This window comes from Phycodurus eques, chromosome 11 (genome assembly GCF_024500275.1).
Source record: "Phycodurus eques isolate BA_2022a chromosome 11, UOR_Pequ_1.1, whole genome shotgun sequence".
Taxonomy (NCBI): Eukaryota; Metazoa; Chordata; class Actinopteri; order Syngnathiformes; family Syngnathidae; genus Phycodurus; species Phycodurus eques.
The window spans coordinates 26326603-26344916 of NC_084535.1; the positions used below are offsets into that span (position 1 = coordinate 26326603).

At 44.6% G+C, this 18314-nt stretch overlaps 1 protein-coding gene across 5 annotated transcripts in view; it reads right to left on the reverse strand.

The window, feature by feature from the left end:
- The window catches only part of vps8 (VPS8 subunit of CORVET complex), a 253578-nt gene that overhangs the window by 75590 nt on the left and 159674 nt on the right, over positions 1-18314 (reverse strand). For all 5 annotated transcript variants that reach the window (XM_061690460.1, XM_061690459.1, XM_061690463.1 and 2 more), the window contains 3 exons: positions 15583-15665; positions 15275-15359; positions 15017-15115 (listed from right to left, as the gene is read on the reverse strand). In XM_061690460.1, coding sequence (XP_061546444.1) covers positions 15017-15115; positions 15275-15359; positions 15583-15665 — 267 coding nt within the window. The remainder of the gene's footprint in view (positions 1-15016; positions 15116-15274; positions 15360-15582; positions 15666-18314) is intronic.

Consider the following 18314-nt stretch of genomic DNA (forward strand, 5'->3'; position numbering starts at 1 on the left):
AAGGTACAAATACAAAAGGGAAGTGTAATACCTTCGTTTTACATGACATCATGTCCAGGATAATGCGCTCCCATGTATAATACGCACCCTCAAAGTTTACCTCAAAATTCTGGAAAAACCCTTCTACCTATGTATAATGCATTTTTACAATGCATGATTTTGCTTCTACCTATATGATCAAAACGAAGTATCTGTATTTTGTGAGTTTTTTCAAATAATTCTGAAGTTAAGCACTTTATTTGAACGCAATATTTCATTTACTTGCTCTCATCTTGAAATTCACAGCCCTACTTTTATTTAGTAAATGAGAATACTCACAGTTGTGCTCATATCCTTGATTACCCAGGCAGAATTGGTAAGATGTGTACAATTCTTTAAAGAAAACATGAAGGGCCAGGCGAAACACATTTTATTTGAATGGGATTCAAATTAAATTGTCATTTCCAAAAAACATTATAATTAAACAAAACATAACCGTAAATAAATTAATGATGGTTGTTGTTCAGTCATCAGTCGTATTTAAAAAAATAAATAAAATAAAATTCACAAATTCTGCCTGGGTATGTAAACTTATGAGCACAACTGTACATTTCTGCAGTCATATGCACCCCTGTCATATTGGAATGAAAGTGAGGGTACACCTTTTTCATAACCTGGTGGTGGTATACTAGAATGAAATTGTAGACCTTTTTCATAACCTCTAGATGGCAGTGGCGTATTGGAATGAAAGTGTACAGCTTTTTCATAACCTGTCGATGGCGGCATACATTTATAAAATGTGAAAGTTTTTTTATTTGTATTTTCCCCTATACCTATGTATAATGCACACAATTGATTTTTGACAATTTTCGGGGAAAAAAATGCACATTATACATGAGAAATTATGGTAATATTTCAGGGTAATTTTAGTACCGGTATAGAGTGCCTGTAACAGACACACAGACTGTTTACGTGTGTGTGTGTGTGTGTGTGTGTGTGTGTGTGTGTGTGCGCTGATTCTATTGGCACTCTGCAGCACAGCAGTGAGACGGAGCGAGGTCTTTGTACCCTAAACGTGTGCAGGCTTTCAGACAACGAAAAACAATGTGAAAACATTATGCTTACACACCACACAGGACAAGCCAAAAGATACTTCTAAATAAGTCTGCAAAACCTGATATAATAAAGCCGCCTGGCTGAACTGCATCGTCAAAGAGTTGAGAGAATGACAGACAGATCAGCAATTTTGACATCTTCAAAAGACTTTACATCAAATAGAAGTTTAACAAGTGTGACTTATTTTGTGACAAGCAAGCTTTTTGCACACAGGTTGCACTTAACGAGGTCATAAATCAGTTGGTATTAGAGCGGAGTCACCCACGTGACGTAACCACCAACTATGGAGCTGCATGGATGATAGCTATTAAGACATGCTAAAATAATAAATAACGATGTAAATGTATTGCTTACCATGCGCTCAAACAGAGCAACCCCATAGTATGTTAATGCTTACTGTATATGGGCCATTCAACCAAATTGGTGCTATTTGCGTCCCCAAAAAATAAAATGTATGAACACATCATCCAATTACATCCATTTTCTGGACCACTTATCCTCACAAGGATCATGGGCGTGCTGGATACTTTTCCCTGTGTCATTGCACATTATTACACACAACTTAATTTCTGATCATATTTGTTGTACTTTCTTTTTATGTATGGATTACTTGAGTGTTTCACAACATCTGGTGAACATTTTATGTCAATAGCACCTTTAGAAATATATTTAGTGAGAAAAATTTTGTTAAATAGTAATTTCAGCGGGTGTATATACAGTTAGTATGGAAAGTATTCAGACCCCCTTAAATTTTTCAAACTTTGTTATATTGCAGACATTTGCTAAAATCATTGAAGTAAAATTTTTCCCCTCAATGTGAAAACAGCAGAAAAAAACAGAATTGTTGAAATTTCTGCAGATTTAAAAAAGAAAAACTGAAATATAGAACAGCCATAAGTATTCAGACCCTTTCCTGTGACACTAATATATTTAACTCTGCTGCTGTCCATTTCTTCTGACCATTCTTGAGATAGTTCTACACCTTAATTGGAGTCCACCTGTGTTTGATTACACTGATTGGACTTGATTAGGAAAGCCACACAACTGTCTATATAAGACCTTACAACTCACAGTGCATTTCAGAGCAAATGAGAATCATGAGGTATTCATTACCAAGATGGCGCCTACCAGTGTGATTGCCTCGGTAGCGTGCTCTCGAGTACTGTTTTTGTGTTTTTCGTCCGTCTTTGGAGACTTTACACGACTCACTTACACAAGGGGAGACCTGCTAACCATCAAGGAGGCTACTCCGGACTTTCTGTCACCGCAAACCCGCTCAGTTTTTTCCCCCCGAGTTACTCACCAGAGCGGCGTCTGCGGTTTTCGGCGCATGGAGACGGAAACGGCGCCACAGAGGGAAGCGTGGCGGCATTCAGGTGAAACTCCGCAAGAAAGGATACAGATTGGTGTTCCCGTCGATCCACCTCGCGAATGTACGCTCCCTACTCAACAAAATGGACAAGCTTCATCTTCTGTTAAAGACCAGTAAAGACTTCGGCCGTACCGCCGCCATGTGCTTCACGGAGACCTGGCTTTGTGACGCTGTACCCGATGGCGCCGTCATGCTTCCCGGCTTCCATACTCATCGAGCGGACCGCGACATGGAATCATCGGGGAAAACAAAGGGCGGCGGGATATGCTTCTATACTAGCAGCCCTGGGCTCGTCTGATCACTGCTTAATTCACTTAATACCGACGTACAGACAAGAACTTAAATGCACGAAGCCTACAGTGAAAACAGTGAAAAAGTGGACCAATGAAGCAAAGATGGAACTTCAGAGCTGCTTAGACTGCACAGACTGGAGTGTCTTTGAAAATTCAGCTGGCAGCCTGGATGAATATACGGACACTGTCACATCCTATGTTAGTTTCTATGAAGAGGTGTGTGTACCAACAAAGTCATTTCGCACCTTCAATAACAACAAGCCGTGGTTCACTGCCAAACTTAAGCAACTTTGCCAAGCTAAGGAGGACACATATCAAAGCAGGAACAGGGCCCTGTATAATCGAGCTAGAAACCAGCTGACTCAAGAAATTAACATTGCAAAGAGGAACTATGCAGCAAAGTTGAAAAACAGTTTAGCGCTAACAACTCCAAATCAGTCTGGCATGTATTACAATCGCTGACCAATTACAAGCGACGATCCCCCCAAGCTGAGAACAACAGCACACTAGCCAACAACTTGAATACCTTCGACTGCAGATTTGAAAAGGATAGTTTCACACCCCACACCCACCCGGCCGCACCCCCGACCACAATCACGCCTCTGACTTCTGCGTTAACCATCCATGAACGGGATATCAGACGCATCTTCAAACAACAAAAGATTAACAAAGCAGCAGGCCCAGACCATATGTCCCCGTCTTGCCTCAAAGTCTGCGTGGACCAGCTTGCGCCAGTCTTCACTCAGATCTCAGATCTGAGTGATTCACTCATCAAGGACAGTGACTCATCAAGGACAGTGACGAGTCTGAATATCGACAGGAAGCGGAGAGGCTGGAGCTGCGGTGCGGCCGACACAACCTGGAGCTGAACACGCTCAAGACTGTAGAGATGATCGTGGACTTCAGGAGGCATCCTTCGCCACAGCTGCCCCTCACGTTGTTCAGCTGCCTTGTGTCAACCGTCGAAACCTTCAAGTTCCTGGGAATTACAGTCTCTCAGGACCTGAAGTGGGCGACCAACATCAATTCCGTCCTCAAAAAGGCCCAGCAGAGGATGTACTTCCTGCAGCTTCTGAGAAAGCATGGCCTGCCACCGCAGCTGTTGAGACAGTTCTACACAGCGGTCATCGAATCAGTCCTGTGTTCTTCCATTACAGTCTGGTTTGGTGCTGCTACAAAAAAGGACAAACTCCGACTGCAACGGACAATCAAAACTGCTGAAAGGATTGTCGGTACCCTCCTACCCACCATTGAGGACTTGCACGCTGCCAGAACTAAGACAAGAGCGTGCAAAATCCTCTCGGACCCTCCGCACCCCGGTCACCGGCTCTTCCAGCTCCTTCCCTCAGGTAGGCGCTACCGATCAATGCAAACTAGAACTAGCAGACATTCCAACAGCTTCTTCCCTCTTGCGATCAACTTCTTAAATACCTAACCTACAATTCAATTGCAACATGCTGGCAATTCTTTGACTTGAGTTTGTTGTCATATTTCTATGGGGCCAATTATGTATTACTCATGCACTCACTGTAGTTGTCTTGCAATGCTGCACTATTTGCATATACTGGCCACTCATGCCAGAGTAGCATTTGCTGCATTTGCACACTGATTGAGGAGTATCTGCAACATTTGCACAACCAACATTGTCCCAGACAATCGCACTACTCGTCACTTTAAACCGCATGCACTCCTTGAAGTCTCGCCGCCCTTTGCACAATGGTCATTGCACCGGACTATTGCAATATTAGTCATTCGAACTGCTCTAAGTGCTAGAGGACTCTGCATCTTTTTGCATAATTGTCCAAAAAAAAAAAAAAAATTGTACCGGCATTACCAGATAACTAGCAACCCTTGACTGCTCAGTGACTGTTTTTCTTTTTGTCAATGTCTGTTTCCAAAGTGTTCTGTAAATTGACTGTCTGTTGTCGTACTAGAGCGGCTCCATCTACCGGAGACAAATTCCTTGTGTCTTTTGTGGACATACTTGGCAAATAAAGATGATTCTGATTCTGATAAGGAACTGCCTGAAGAGCTCAGAGACACAATTATGGCAAGGCACAGATCTGGCCAAGATTACAAAAAACGTTTCTGCTGCACTTAAGGTTCCTAAGACCACAGTGGCCTCCATAATCCTTAAATGGAAGACATTTGGGATGACCAAACCCCTTCCTAGACCTGGCCTTCTAGCCAAACTGAGCAATCAGGGGGGAAGAGCCTTGGTGAGAGAGGTAAAGAAGAACCCAAAGATCACTGTGGCTGAGCTCCAGAGATGCAGTCGGGAGATAGGAGAAAGTTCTGAAAAGGTAACCATCACCGCAGCCCTCCACCAGTCGGGGCTTTACGGCAGAGTGGCCCGACGGAAGCCTCTCCTCAGTGCAAGACACATGAAAGCCTGCATGGAGTTAGCTAAAAAACACATGAAGGACTCCAAGATGGTGAGGAATAAGATTCTCTGGTCTGATGAGACCAAGACAGAACTTTTTGGCCGCAATTCTACACGGTATGTGTGGAGAAAACCAGGCACTGCGCATCACCTGTCCAATACAGTCCCAACAGTAAAGCATGGTGGTGGCAGCAGCATCATGCTGTGGGGCTGTTTTTCAGCTGCAGGGACAGGACGACTGTCGCAATCAAAGGAAAGATGAATGCAGCCAAGTACAGGGATAACCTGGAAAAAAAAATTCTCCAGCGTGCACAAGACCTCAGACTGGGCCGAAGGTTCACCTTCCAACAAGACAATGACCCTAAGCACACAGCTAAAATAACAAAGGAGTGGCTTCAGAACAACTCCGTGACTGTTCTTGAATGGCCCAGCCAGAGCCCTGACTTAAACTCAATTGAGCATCTCTGAAGAGACCTGAAAATGGCTGTCCACCAACGTTCACCATCCAACCTGACAGAACTGGAGAGGATCTGCAAGGAGGAATGGCAGAGGCTCCCCAAATCCAGGTGTGAAAAACTTGTTGCATCATTCCCAAAAAACTCATGGCTGTATTAGCTCAGAAGGGTGCTTCTACTAAATACTGAACAAAGGGTCTGAATATTTATGGCTGTGTGATATTTCAGTTATTCTTTCTAAATAAATCTGCAAAAATTTCAACAATTCAGTTTTTCTCTTTCAATATGGGGTGCATTATGTCCATTGAGAAAAATAATGAAAAATGCTTTTAGCCAATGAAAGAAAGATAAAGAAAGTGTGGAAAATTTAAGGGGGTCTGATTACTTTCCGTACCCACTGTATATACACCGGCTGAAATGAGTCTGAATACTTATGGGTGTGTGATATTTCAGTTTTTCCTTTTTTAATAAATCTGCAAAAATTTCAACAATTCAGTTTTTTTCTGTCAATATGGGGTGCTGTGTGTAAATTAATGAGGAAAAAATGAATTTAAATGATTTTAGCAAATGTCTGCAATATAACAAAGAGTGAAAAATTGAAGGGGGTCTGAATACTTTCCGTCCCCAGTGTATACATGCCATTAAAACTAACTAACCCACGCGATTGCTGCAATCTGGACTCGCGTCTCGCTGAGATTAAACAGTGGATGTCCTGTACTTTTTGGGTCCTTAACCATGAGCTGTTGATTACTGGCCCTGCTAAACATAGCCACTTGTTTAAGGACACCACACTCTTGAGTTTTGACAAAAGCACCATGACCCAAAGTGAGTCAGCAAAAAAACGTGGCGTTATATTTGACTCAACTCTCTCCTTCCAAAAGCACATTAAGAATATTGTCTTGCAACCAGCTCAGGGTGTACCCGGCCTCTCGCCCAAAAATAGCTGGGATAGGCTCCAGAACGCCCGCAACCCTGGTGAGGATAAGCGGTATGGAAAAAGGATGGATGGGTTATCACCCTGTTATCTCGCTGACTTATGTTCCGTTCCAAATCCTACCAAAACTCTGGTCTTTTGGTGACTCTGAGAGCCAGAAAGAAGTCCGCAGGCTCTAGAGCATTTTCTATTGGTCTCCAGTACTCTGGAATTCCCTAACCGCGGATATTAGAGCTGCTACCGCAATAGAAATGTTTATATCCTGACTTAAGTCTTATTTCTACTCTTTGGCATTCAGTTAACGTAAACCCCAATTCCAATAAAGTTGGCACGTTGTGCTAAACATAAATAAAAACAGAATACAATGATTTCCAACTTATGTTCAACCTATATTTAATTGAATACACGACAAAGACAAGATATTTAATGTTCAAACTGATAAACTTGATTGTTTTTAGCAAATAATCATTAACTTTGAATTTTAGGGCTGCAACACGTTCCAAAAAAGCTGGGACAGGTAGCAAAAAAGACTGAGAAAGTTGATGAATACTCATCAAACACCTGTTTGGAACATCCCACAGGTGAACAGGCTAATTGGGAACAGGTGGGTGCCATGATTGGGTATAAAAGGAGCTTCCCTGAATTGCTCAATCTTTCACAAGCAAGGACGGGGCGAGTGCGTGAGAAAATAGTAGAACAGTTGAAGGACAACGTTCCTCAATGTGCAATTGCAATTCTTTGCTTGTGAATGACTGAGCAATTCAGGGAAGCTCCTTTTCTACCCAATGGCGCCGTGATGCTTCCCGGCTTGCATCTTCACCGGGCAGACCGTGACATGGAATCATCGGGGAAAACAAAAGGCGGCGGGATGTGCTTCTATAGCAACGAAAAATGGTGTAAGGACGTCACGGAGCTCAGCACACACTGCAGGCCGCATTTGGAGTTGCTGTTTTTGAACTGTAAGCCATTCTACTCGCCGCGTGAATTTGGATCATTCATACTGCCTGCCGTGTCCATTCCGCCTCAAGCTAACACGAATGCCGCACTGGTAATGCTCGCCGAACAAGTCAACAGAATTTGAAAAAAACACCAGGACTCACCCCTCATTATTCTCGGCGACTTTAACAAAGCTAAGCCCAACCACAAATTCCCTAAATACAAGCAGCACATCGACTGTCCGACCAGGGAAAATAACATTTTGGACCACTGCTATAAGACGCTAAAAAACGCATACCGTGCCAAACCTCGTGCAGCACTGGGCTCGTCTGATCAGTGCTTAATTCACTTAATACCGACATACAGGCAAGAACTTAAATGCGCAAAGCCTACAGTGAAAACAGTGAAAAAGTGGACCAATGAAGCAAAGATGGAACTTCAAAGCTGTTTAGACTGCACAGACTGGAGTGTCTTTGAAAATTCAGCTGGCAGCCTGGATGAATATACGGACACGTCACATCCTATATCAGTTTCTGTGAAGACGTGTGTGTACCAACAAAGTCATTTCACACATTCAATAACAACAAGCTGTGGTTCACTGCCAAACTTAAGCAACTTCGCCAAGCTAAGGAGGACACATATCAAAGCAGGGACAGGGCCCTGTATAATCGAGCTAGAAAAAAACCTGACTAAAGAAATTAACATTGCAAAGAGGATCTATGCAGCAAAGTTGGGAAAAACAGTTTCGCGCTAACGACTCTAAATCAGTCTGGCATGCATTCCAATCGCTGACAAATTACAAGCGACGGTCCCCCCAAGCTGAGAACAATAGCACACTAGCCAACGACTTGAATACCTTCTACTGCAGATTTGAAAAGGACACATTTACAGCTTTCTGACGGGCAGGACACAGCAGGTCAGGCCACCTCATCCACACGTAGCATCAGCACTGGGGCGCCCCAAGGTTGTGTGTTCTCGCCGCTGCTCTTCTCTCGCTACACGAACGACTGCACCTCAACGCACCCGGCTGTCAAACTCCTGAAGTTTGAAGTCATTGGCCTCATCAAAGATGGTGACCAGTCTGCGTATCGACAGGAAGTGGACCGGCTGAACTTTGGTGCGGCCAAAACAACCTAGAGCTGAACACGCTCAAGACTGTAGAGATGATCGTGGACTTCAGGAGGCATCCTTCGCCACAGCTGCCCCTCACGCTGTCGAGATGCCTTGTGTCAACTTTTGAGAACTTCGAGTTCCTGGGAATAACTGTGGTGGCCAATCACTGTGGTGTTTTCTGCAAACTTCAGGAGTTTGTCAGTTGGGTGCCGTCGTTTATATATAGAGAGTATCGCAGAGAAGACACATCATTGGGGGGCCCCAGTGCTGATGCTGCATATGGATGAGGTGGTGTCCCCCAGCCTCACCTGCTGTGTCCTGGCCATCAGGAAGCTGTAAGTCCACTGGCAGTGAACAGGCAAGAACCTGATCTGGAGAATATTGGTGGAGAGGAGTTCAGGGATGAAGGTGTTTAACACAGAGCTGAAGTCTGAGAACAGGATCCTCGCGTAGGTCTTTGTGACTTCGATATGTTCCATGATGAAGAGCAGTCCCATAATGACCTGTTTGTTAGATAGGCAAACTGCAGGGGGTCCAGCAGGGGTCCTGTGACGCTCTCGAGGAAGTCCAGCAAAAGGCGTTCAAAGGACTTATGACCACAAATGTCAAGTAGTCCTAAAAGTGCAGGTTTTTTGGGGATTGGGATGATGGTGGAGCGTTTGAGACAGGATGGGACTTCACACAATTCTAAAGATCTATTGAAGAGCTGTGTGAAAACTGGAGCCAGCTGGTTCCCACAGACTTGAGGACCCTCGGCAGGGTCCTCAAGGGTGCATGGGAGTTCGCCCAACCAGTCCACATGTGTTTTGTGGACTTCGACCATGCCCCTCGTGGAGTCCTGTGGGGTGTACTTCGGGAGTTTGGGGTACCGAAACCCTGATACAGGCCGCCACCAGGGGGTCGTGTGGAGGATGGTCCAGGATTATGGGGTACCATACATAACCCTTGAAACGGGCTATTTTGTCCCCGTACGACCGGTGTCAGAGTTTGGCCCACATTGCCGGCAGTACGTCAGACTTGTTTCCGGTGAGGGTTGGACTCCACCAAGGCTGCCCTTTGTCACCGATTCTGTTCATAACCTTTATGGACAGAATTTCTCGGCGCAGCCGAGGCTTAGAGGGGGTCTGATTTGGTGTATTGCATCTCTGCTTTTTGCAGATGTGGTTTTGTTGGCTTCATCAGGCTGTGATTTCCAACTCTCACTGGAGCGGTTCACAGCCCAGAGTGAAGGGGCTGGGATGAGAATCAGCACCTCTAAATCTGAGACCATGGTCCTCAGTCGGAAAAAGGTGGAGTGCCCTCTCCGGGTCGGGGAGCAAGTTCAGTGAGAATGACTTGGAGGACTTCCGCACAGCTTCGAGGAACTTTTGGTCCACCGTACAGGGTCTCTGGAGTGGGAAGCAATACATCGTCAACAATGTATATAGTGGGAACAGGGTGCTGCTGACCTCAACTTGGGACCTTGTAAGTCGGTCGGCCGGATACCTCTAAGACCTCCTCAATTCACTGACATGCCTTCCTTTGAGGAAGCAGAGTCTTGGGTTCTCCTTTCTCTAGGGTTGAGGTTACCAAGGTGATTAAAAAGCTCTTCAGTGGGAGGGCCCTTGGGGTGGACGAGAGCCGCCCAGAGTTCCTAAAGGCTAAGGGTGTAGTGGGGCTGTCCTGGCTGTCTCGGCTCTGCAACGCCGCATGGACATCAGGGACAGTGCCTCTGGATTGGCAGACCAGAGTGGTGGTCCCCCCTTTCTTAAGTGGGACAGGAGGGTGTGTTCGAACGACAGGGGAATTCACACTCCTCAACCTCCCTGGTAAGGTCTATTTAGGGGTTCTAGAGAAGATGGTTCGTCAGCAAGTCAAATCTCAGATTCAGGAGGAGCAGTGTGATTTTCGTCCTGGCCGTGGAGTGGACCAGCTCCTCACCTTCAACAGGGTCCTAGAGGTGCATGGGAGCTCGCGAACCAGTCTACATGTGTTTTGTGGACTTGAAGAAGGCATTCAACCGTGTCCACCAGGGGGTCGTGTGGAGGATGGTCCGGGATTATGGGGTACCATACATAACCCTTGATACGGGCTTTTTTGTCCCTGTACGACCGGTGTCAGAGTTTGGTCCGCATTGCCGGCAGTAAGTTGGATTCGTTGGATGGACTCTGTCAAGGCTGCCCTTTGTCACCAATTCTGTTCTTTACCTTTATGTACAGAATTTCTAGGCGTGGCCGAGGCGTTGAGGGGGTTCCGGTTTGGTGACCTCTACATTGCAGCATTTTTGCTGATGATGTGGATCTGTTGGCTTCATCAAGCTGCGACCATCAACTCTCATGGGAGCAGTTTGCAGCCGAGTGTGAAGTGGTTGGGATAAAAATAAGCACCTCCAAATCTGAGGCCAAGGTCAATCAGAAAATGGTGGAGTGGCCCCTGGACCTCCCTTGTGAGGTGTTCCAGGCACATCCCACCAGGAGGAGGACCCGGGGACGACACAGGACACCCTTGAGAGACTACATCTCTCGGCTGGACTGGGAATGCCTCAGGATCCCCCCGGGAGAGCTGGAACTAGTGGCTCGGGAGGAGGAAGTCTAGGCTTCCCTGACTTAGCTGCTGCCCCCGCAACCTGGCCCTAGATCAGTGGAAGAAAATGGATGGGAGGCTTTCTTGCATTGTACGTTTTTAGCAATTTTAGTCAATTTAAGATAGCTGGGATAGGCTCCAGTACGCCCGCCACCCTGGTGAGAATAAGCGGTACAGAAAATGAATGGATGGATGTTTTTAAATGTTTTTAGCTGTCCAATACTTTTCTGTACTTTGGTTTAAAATGTCTTTTGCCCTTTATTTTTAAATGCTTTTTATCATGTAAGGCACATTGAGTTGTATGAAGTGAACTATATAAATAAATTTACCTTGCCTTACTACGAATAATCACAAAGAAAAGTACTGAATTGGTGACCTCTAACCCAAAACCCTGAACAGGATTGGCACTGATCCATAATGAGATTCCACTCACAATTGCACTGCGACAATAAAACCCACTTGAAATTGTTCATATGAACATTAACGCAATAGGCAGACAAAATGGTAACCTGATGATGCATTTGCACATGTTGAATGGAGCAGACATGGAGTTACCCCACTTTACATACAGTATCCCACAAAAGTGAGCACATGCTTACATTTTTGTTAATATTTGATTATATCCTTTAATGGGACAGCACTGAAGAAATTATACATTGCTACAAAGTAAATTAGTCAGTGTACAGCTTGTGTAACAGTAAATTTACTGTCCCTTCTAAATAACTCAACAGTGGAAACTTTTTTTATCATTCTAATTGAAGATCTCTGGTCAACTGTTTACATGTGATGTAATCTATTCCAAGACCTCCTCAATCCCACCGACACGCCTTCCCATCAGGAAGCAGAGTCTGGGGTATCTAAGGCGAGCTCTGCTATTTCTGGAGTTGAGGTCACCGTGGTGGTTAAAAAGCTCCTCGGTCGATCTACGTTCGCACCTATGGTCACGAGCTGTGGGTCGTGACCGAAAGAACAAGATCCCGGATACAAGCGGGCGAAATGAGTTTCCTCCACAAGGTGTCCGTGCTCTCCCTTAGAGATAAGGTGAGAAGCTCGGTCATCCGGGAGGGGCTCAGAGTAGAGCAGCTGGTTCTCCACATTGAGAGGAGCCAGATGAGGTGGCTCGGGCATCTGTTTAGGATGCCTCCTGGACGCCTCCCTGCTGAGGTGTTCCGGGCACGTCCCACCGGGAGGAGACCCCGGGGACGACCCAGGATACGCTGGAGAGACGGTGTCTCTCGGCTTGCCTGGGAACACCTCGGGATCCTCTTGGAAAAACTAGAGGAAGACGATGGATGGATGGATGGATCTATCTATTCCAATTAGGTGTACTGTATACATGCGCACTACATTCAATGAAAAGAGACGTGTGACATGCACACATTGACGTGAACCTCACGTCATTTATCAAGATGGAGATCGGTCTATTTACCACAGTTTTTTGGGATTGTTTTAACACTGTATTAAAAAAAACAACTTCTTGGTAAAAATAAGTTTTAAGTTGTTAAAAACATTTACAAGCTCTGGTTGGAAGCCGACAGTTATGTGCGTAAACCATGACATTAAGCATGTGCAGACGGAGCGCTGCGTGGCTCCAATCGGTTTGAATGTTTACATGACTAAAATTTTGTTCTGATCCGTTTGGCAAAAGGAATATTCCACCCCTGTGAAACCAAATGAAATTCCATTCAAATGCAGCCTGTTTATTCCGAGGTGCTTATATGGAGCATATTTATTCAGTTTGGGCTTCTAAAATAATTATAATTGGAAGAGAAGGTTCCATGTATACACCCCTATTAATGTCTAAACTGCTGGCCACAAACATTACACCTAACACCCCAAAGTGAAAATGCACAAATTGGGCCCAATGTTTCATTTTCTCTAACAATCATGTGACTCATTAGTGTTAAGGTGCTTACACACTGCACCTGGTTTTCAAGGGACCCACCGCGAGGTCGGATGTGGTGTGAAAGTATGCCGCCGCCCGACAATATGTATTTGTCATTGTTACAACGGAAATGCCTTGCTTTACTTATAATATGGAGGATGAGACGTAATACTGTATATGTGAAGCATGTGTGGATGTGCTATATTTTATTTTAAGCTAACACTTGTGTTGTTAAGAATGCTAAAATTCCACTTTTTTACCACGATCAACAGACCCTAACTATCACATCTGGTTGAGTGAATGATGGCGCGCTCTGCTGCCGCTGCTCACCGGCTTATTTTAAGATTTCTTTCAAGTTTGTTTTAATGTTTTAAAATTGTTTCCATCTTTTATTACATAGGCGCACTTGACTTTAAGGGGTTGACCAGGTCATATACAGGAGCCCTGACCTGAGGAGCCTGGCGGAAGACATCAGTCTTCACTCCTCTTTGATTTCATCCTGGAATTTTTGTTTTGTTTTAGAACCATTTGTACTACCAGAGTGTGGAACTTGCTGATCATTCTGATCCATATCCACACTGCGGCGATTGCACTACTCCAGTACTCTGCTGCTGAGCTTCTGCGACCTCACTTTTGGCTGTCCTGGCAGTCCAATGACAGAACGCCACTCGGGTTCTGGTCGTGGGGGCCGTTCTCCCAATCACGCCCCTCCGGGTTTCACTGTCATAGCTAACGTGAGTGTTGAAGTCCCCCAACAGAACGAGGGACTTCCCAGCGGGAACGCTTTTCCAGCATCTCCTTCAAGGACTCCAAAAACGGTGGGTACTCTGAACTGCTGTTTGGTGCATAGGCACTAACAACAGTCACGACCTGCCCCCTCCACCCGAAGGCGGAGGGAGGCTACCCTCTTGTCCACCGGAGTAAACCCCAACGCACAGGCAGGAGTTGAGGGGGCGCAGTAAGCATGCCCACACCTGCTCGGCGATTACTCGACGAAATATCTAGAGGATAATCAATTCTAAAAAGATTCGATAATGACAGCCCTCCAGGGATGCCTGCACATTGTGCTGCGTACACGTCGTACAATCACAACAAGGGAACTCCGAATTGGGAAAAACCTTTCATAGGTAAAAAATATTTTTTGGGGCTTTTTTTTTTTTTTTCCCAAAAATGCCTGCAATGAATGAACCACGTTACTTTTTTTTTTTTTTAGAAAGCTAGCTCGTTACGTTTGAGTATTAACAAATCATACTTCAAACATTTATTTGCGCTGCCAAAGTGAACTGTAATTTTTTTTAAATGTAGTTACATTCAATTTATTTCTTACTGGTTGCACCATTCGTTTGCTGCTGCTTAGTGGGGGTTTCATCAGCACACCCACATAAGCCACAGTTGTTCATGTAGCACTGCCTTTGCTTGGATGAAGGAACCAGGACAAGCAGCGAGCAAGCAACAAATTATTTCAAAACAATTCGTGTCGGTCATAATCATGCCAAAACAAGATTCAACTTGTACTGTCCCGTATTTTCCGGTAACCGTCAGCATATGTGTCTGAATGTACACACACGCGTGCTCTCTACTCGCTCAACTCAATCACAGATCACACTTGGTTGGTTACCTTCAAGGCCTCCCCGAAAAACGGAAATTACAGAATTTATTAACAACACAACTGCAGTGCTGCGAGCGCAACAATATTCAATGATTGTTTTGCGTACCATCAGAGGAAGCTCCGCGTACCACCAGTGGTACAGGTACCACACTTTGAGAACCACTGGTCTAGAGTCAATTTTCAGTTGATGCCCTGAATATACAGGTTTTTTTAAATTATCTTTTTTTTTTTTCCCCATTTCATGATGACAAAAGCATATTCCATATTCAAAGTGACTCATAAAGATAAAGTCAACAACAAATTAAGAGAGAATATCTGTATTGGAGACTTATCTTTTTGTTTTGGAAAACCCTGAGTTCATCAATGCACATTAACTGACCTGTATGTGTTGCAGTGTTTTGTTCTTGATTGCCTGTTTCTCCTCAGAACTGTGGCTTGCCATCGACATCAGTTCGTGGATATAGCTGAAGATCTCCCCCTTCATGTGAAGTCAATAATTAAAAGGGCTAATCTTCATTTTTGTTTCATATTTCAAAAACACAAGACACCAAATCTAACACTTAGGAAGTCAATGACAGCATTTACTGAAACAAATTTATGAATTTCAAGCCATGTTTTTTCAGTCATTTTATGTTACCTTTCTCAGAGGGTCTTTTAGGTAGCAGTCAATGGTCTTGTCATACATATGTTTCTTCTCATAAAGAAATTCCAAAATTTGGTAGCTGGAATGAAAGGCAAGGAAACACAAACAGTAATTGCAACTGAGGAGTTAATACATTTGTTAAATATATTATTATTAATCCTATCATTACTTTCTTATTACCACTGTTGTATTTTTTACTAATGTGTATTTCCCCAATACTATTTCATTGAGGAAGAAATGTAATATTTTGTTTGTTACCCATGCTATTTGATACAAACTTTTGGTTGTTGTCAGCTACTCACAAGTTGGCTCTCTGTGACAAAGTCAACAGCTTTTCTTCATCAAACTGGACCACACCTCCAACCTGGAGCAGCTGCAGCAGAACCTTGAAACAGAGAACAGTAAAGCCCAATCATGTGACACATTACATTGTCAAGAAAATCCCATGTATGTGTGTGGATTGCAAAAGAGAGTACAGAGGTCCTCAATCCGAACACAGACCCAGATACATTAAGGACCCAGATCATTTTGATGAATACTTGCAATTTAACTTCATGGCATATACAGTAGTCTTATTTTACACATATTCTGCTCGCTTTATTTATTTTTTAAACATGTTAGTAATTGTATGCACAGATGAATTATAGGCTAATAACATCACCGCAACTCACCAACTTAATAAATTACAGTAGCTCTACGAGTGGACCAAGTGAGTAATAATTATTATATAATGAAAAATATCATATGTAAAACAGTGAGACCTGGAAGGGTTCCCCCGATCTGAACCCGAGCGGTGTTCTGTTACTGGACTTCTGTGCTCATCACGGATTGCCCATAACAAATACCATGTTTGCACATTTGACACCAGGACACCGTAGCCCGCAGTTCGATGATAGACTGTGTGATCGTGTCATCGGATCGCAAGTCTTGGACACTTGGGAGAAGAGTGGGGCAGGGGCTTACTGTATTGTGAGGGTCTGCTGGGAATGTCTGGCAGAGGCCCCTGTTAGAAGGAGTTTCAACTCCTAACTCCGGTCGAACTTCGACCACATCCTGTGGGGAGGGCGGGGGACACCGAGTCCTGTGGGCCACGTTCTGAGTCTCCAGTCTCCATTGTTGAGGCAGCTGACCAGAGCTGTGGCCGTCAGGTGGTCGGTGCATGTCGTGGCAGCAATCCCCAAACCCATTTGAGGACACGTGGCGAGGTATGCGGTCAAGCTGAAGGAGTCTTCTTTGGCCTGGGAGACTCTGGAGTCAGCTGATGGGTTCCGGGAGGCCAAGCCGAATGCAGCTTTGGTGGTCGTTGAGGCAAAAACTCGGGCGTCGTTGGAGGTCGGTGAGTCCATGGAGAACAACTTCCGGATGGCATCAAGGAAATTCTGGTCCACCATTCGGTGCATCAGGAAGGGGAAGCAGTGCACCATCAACACTGTGTAGAGTGGGGATGGAGAGCTGCGGATCTCAACTCCAGACATTGTTGACCAAATACTTCGAAGACCATCTCAATTCCACTGACGCCTTCATGAGAAAGTAGTGTCTGGGGACTCAGAGGCAGCTTCTCCTATCTCTGGGGTTGAGATCACCAAAGAGGTGGATGACATCCGCCTGGAGTTCCTTAAGGCTCTTGATGATGTGGGATCGCATGGACATCCGGGACCAGACCAGGGTCACACACACACAAACACACACACAGGTGTGTCTTTAAATACAGACCCTTTCCAAAAAAATTACAATATAATGGAAAAGTTTATTAATTTCCATAATTCCATTCAAAAAGTTAAAACTTTCATAGATTATAGATTCAGGACCCACAGTTTTAACAATTTCAAGGATTTATTTGTTTATTTTTACATAATTTGGGCTTCCAGCTCATAAAACCCACAAAATCAGGAATTCAAAACATTAGAATACTATGAAGAAATCAGCCCAAATGTTGCAGGCCAGAAATATTTTAAGCTGAGTGTCACACACTAATCATCTTCTAAACTCAAAGCACCTACGCAGGTTTCCCCAGGTGAATTGCTTCAGTTTGGTTCAATTGTCTCAGTTGGGTTCAATATGGGGAAGACTGCAGACTTGACAACTAGCCAGAAGACCATCATTGATACCCTCCATAGGATGGGTAAACCACAAAAGTGCATAGCTAAGTGCTGTGTCTAAGCATATCAATAGAAAGTCTAGTGGAAGGACAAAATGTGGCAGGAGAAGATGCACCAGCAAAAGAGATGACCGTGGGCTTCAGCAGATTGTCAAACAGAAAAGATTCAAGAATTTAGCAGAGATCCAGAAAGAGTGGAATGAGGTGGGAGTCACAGCTTCAAAAACCACCACATTCAGACGCATCCGGGATATGGGCGACAACTGTCGGGTTCCTCGGGTGAAACCACTTCTGAGCCTGAGCTAACGTAGGAAACGCCTCAACTGGTCCAAGGAGAAGAAGGACTGGACTGTTGGCCAGTGGTCCAAGGTCCTCTTTTCCGATGAAAATAAAGTGTGCCTTTCGTACGGGAATCAAGGTCCAAGGGTTTGGAGGAAGACGGGTGAAGAACAGAACACAAACTGCTTGAGGTCCAGTGTGAAATATCCACAGTCAGTCATGATTCGGGGTGCAATGTCCAGTGCAGGTGTTTCTTAAATCCAAGGTCACCGCAACAGTCTACCAGAATGTTTTAGAGGACTTCATAATTCCTTCTGCTGAGGATCTGTATGGAGATGCAGATATCATCTTCCAGCAGGACCTGGCCCCTGCCCATACAGAAGCACCAAAACCTGGTTTGATGGCCATGCCATCACAGAGCTTGACTGGCCAGCCAACTCCCCGGATCTAAACCCCATTGAGACTCTATGGGGTATTATCACAAGGACAATGAGGGGCATACTATTGATATTACATATTTAGATCCACAATTACTGCTGAAACGATGCAAATTTTCCCATTGCGGGACTAATAAAGGTTATCTTATTCTTAGATATGTATGAATAATACTAATATAGGCGGCACGGTGTCCGACTGGTTAGCACGTCTGCCTCAAGG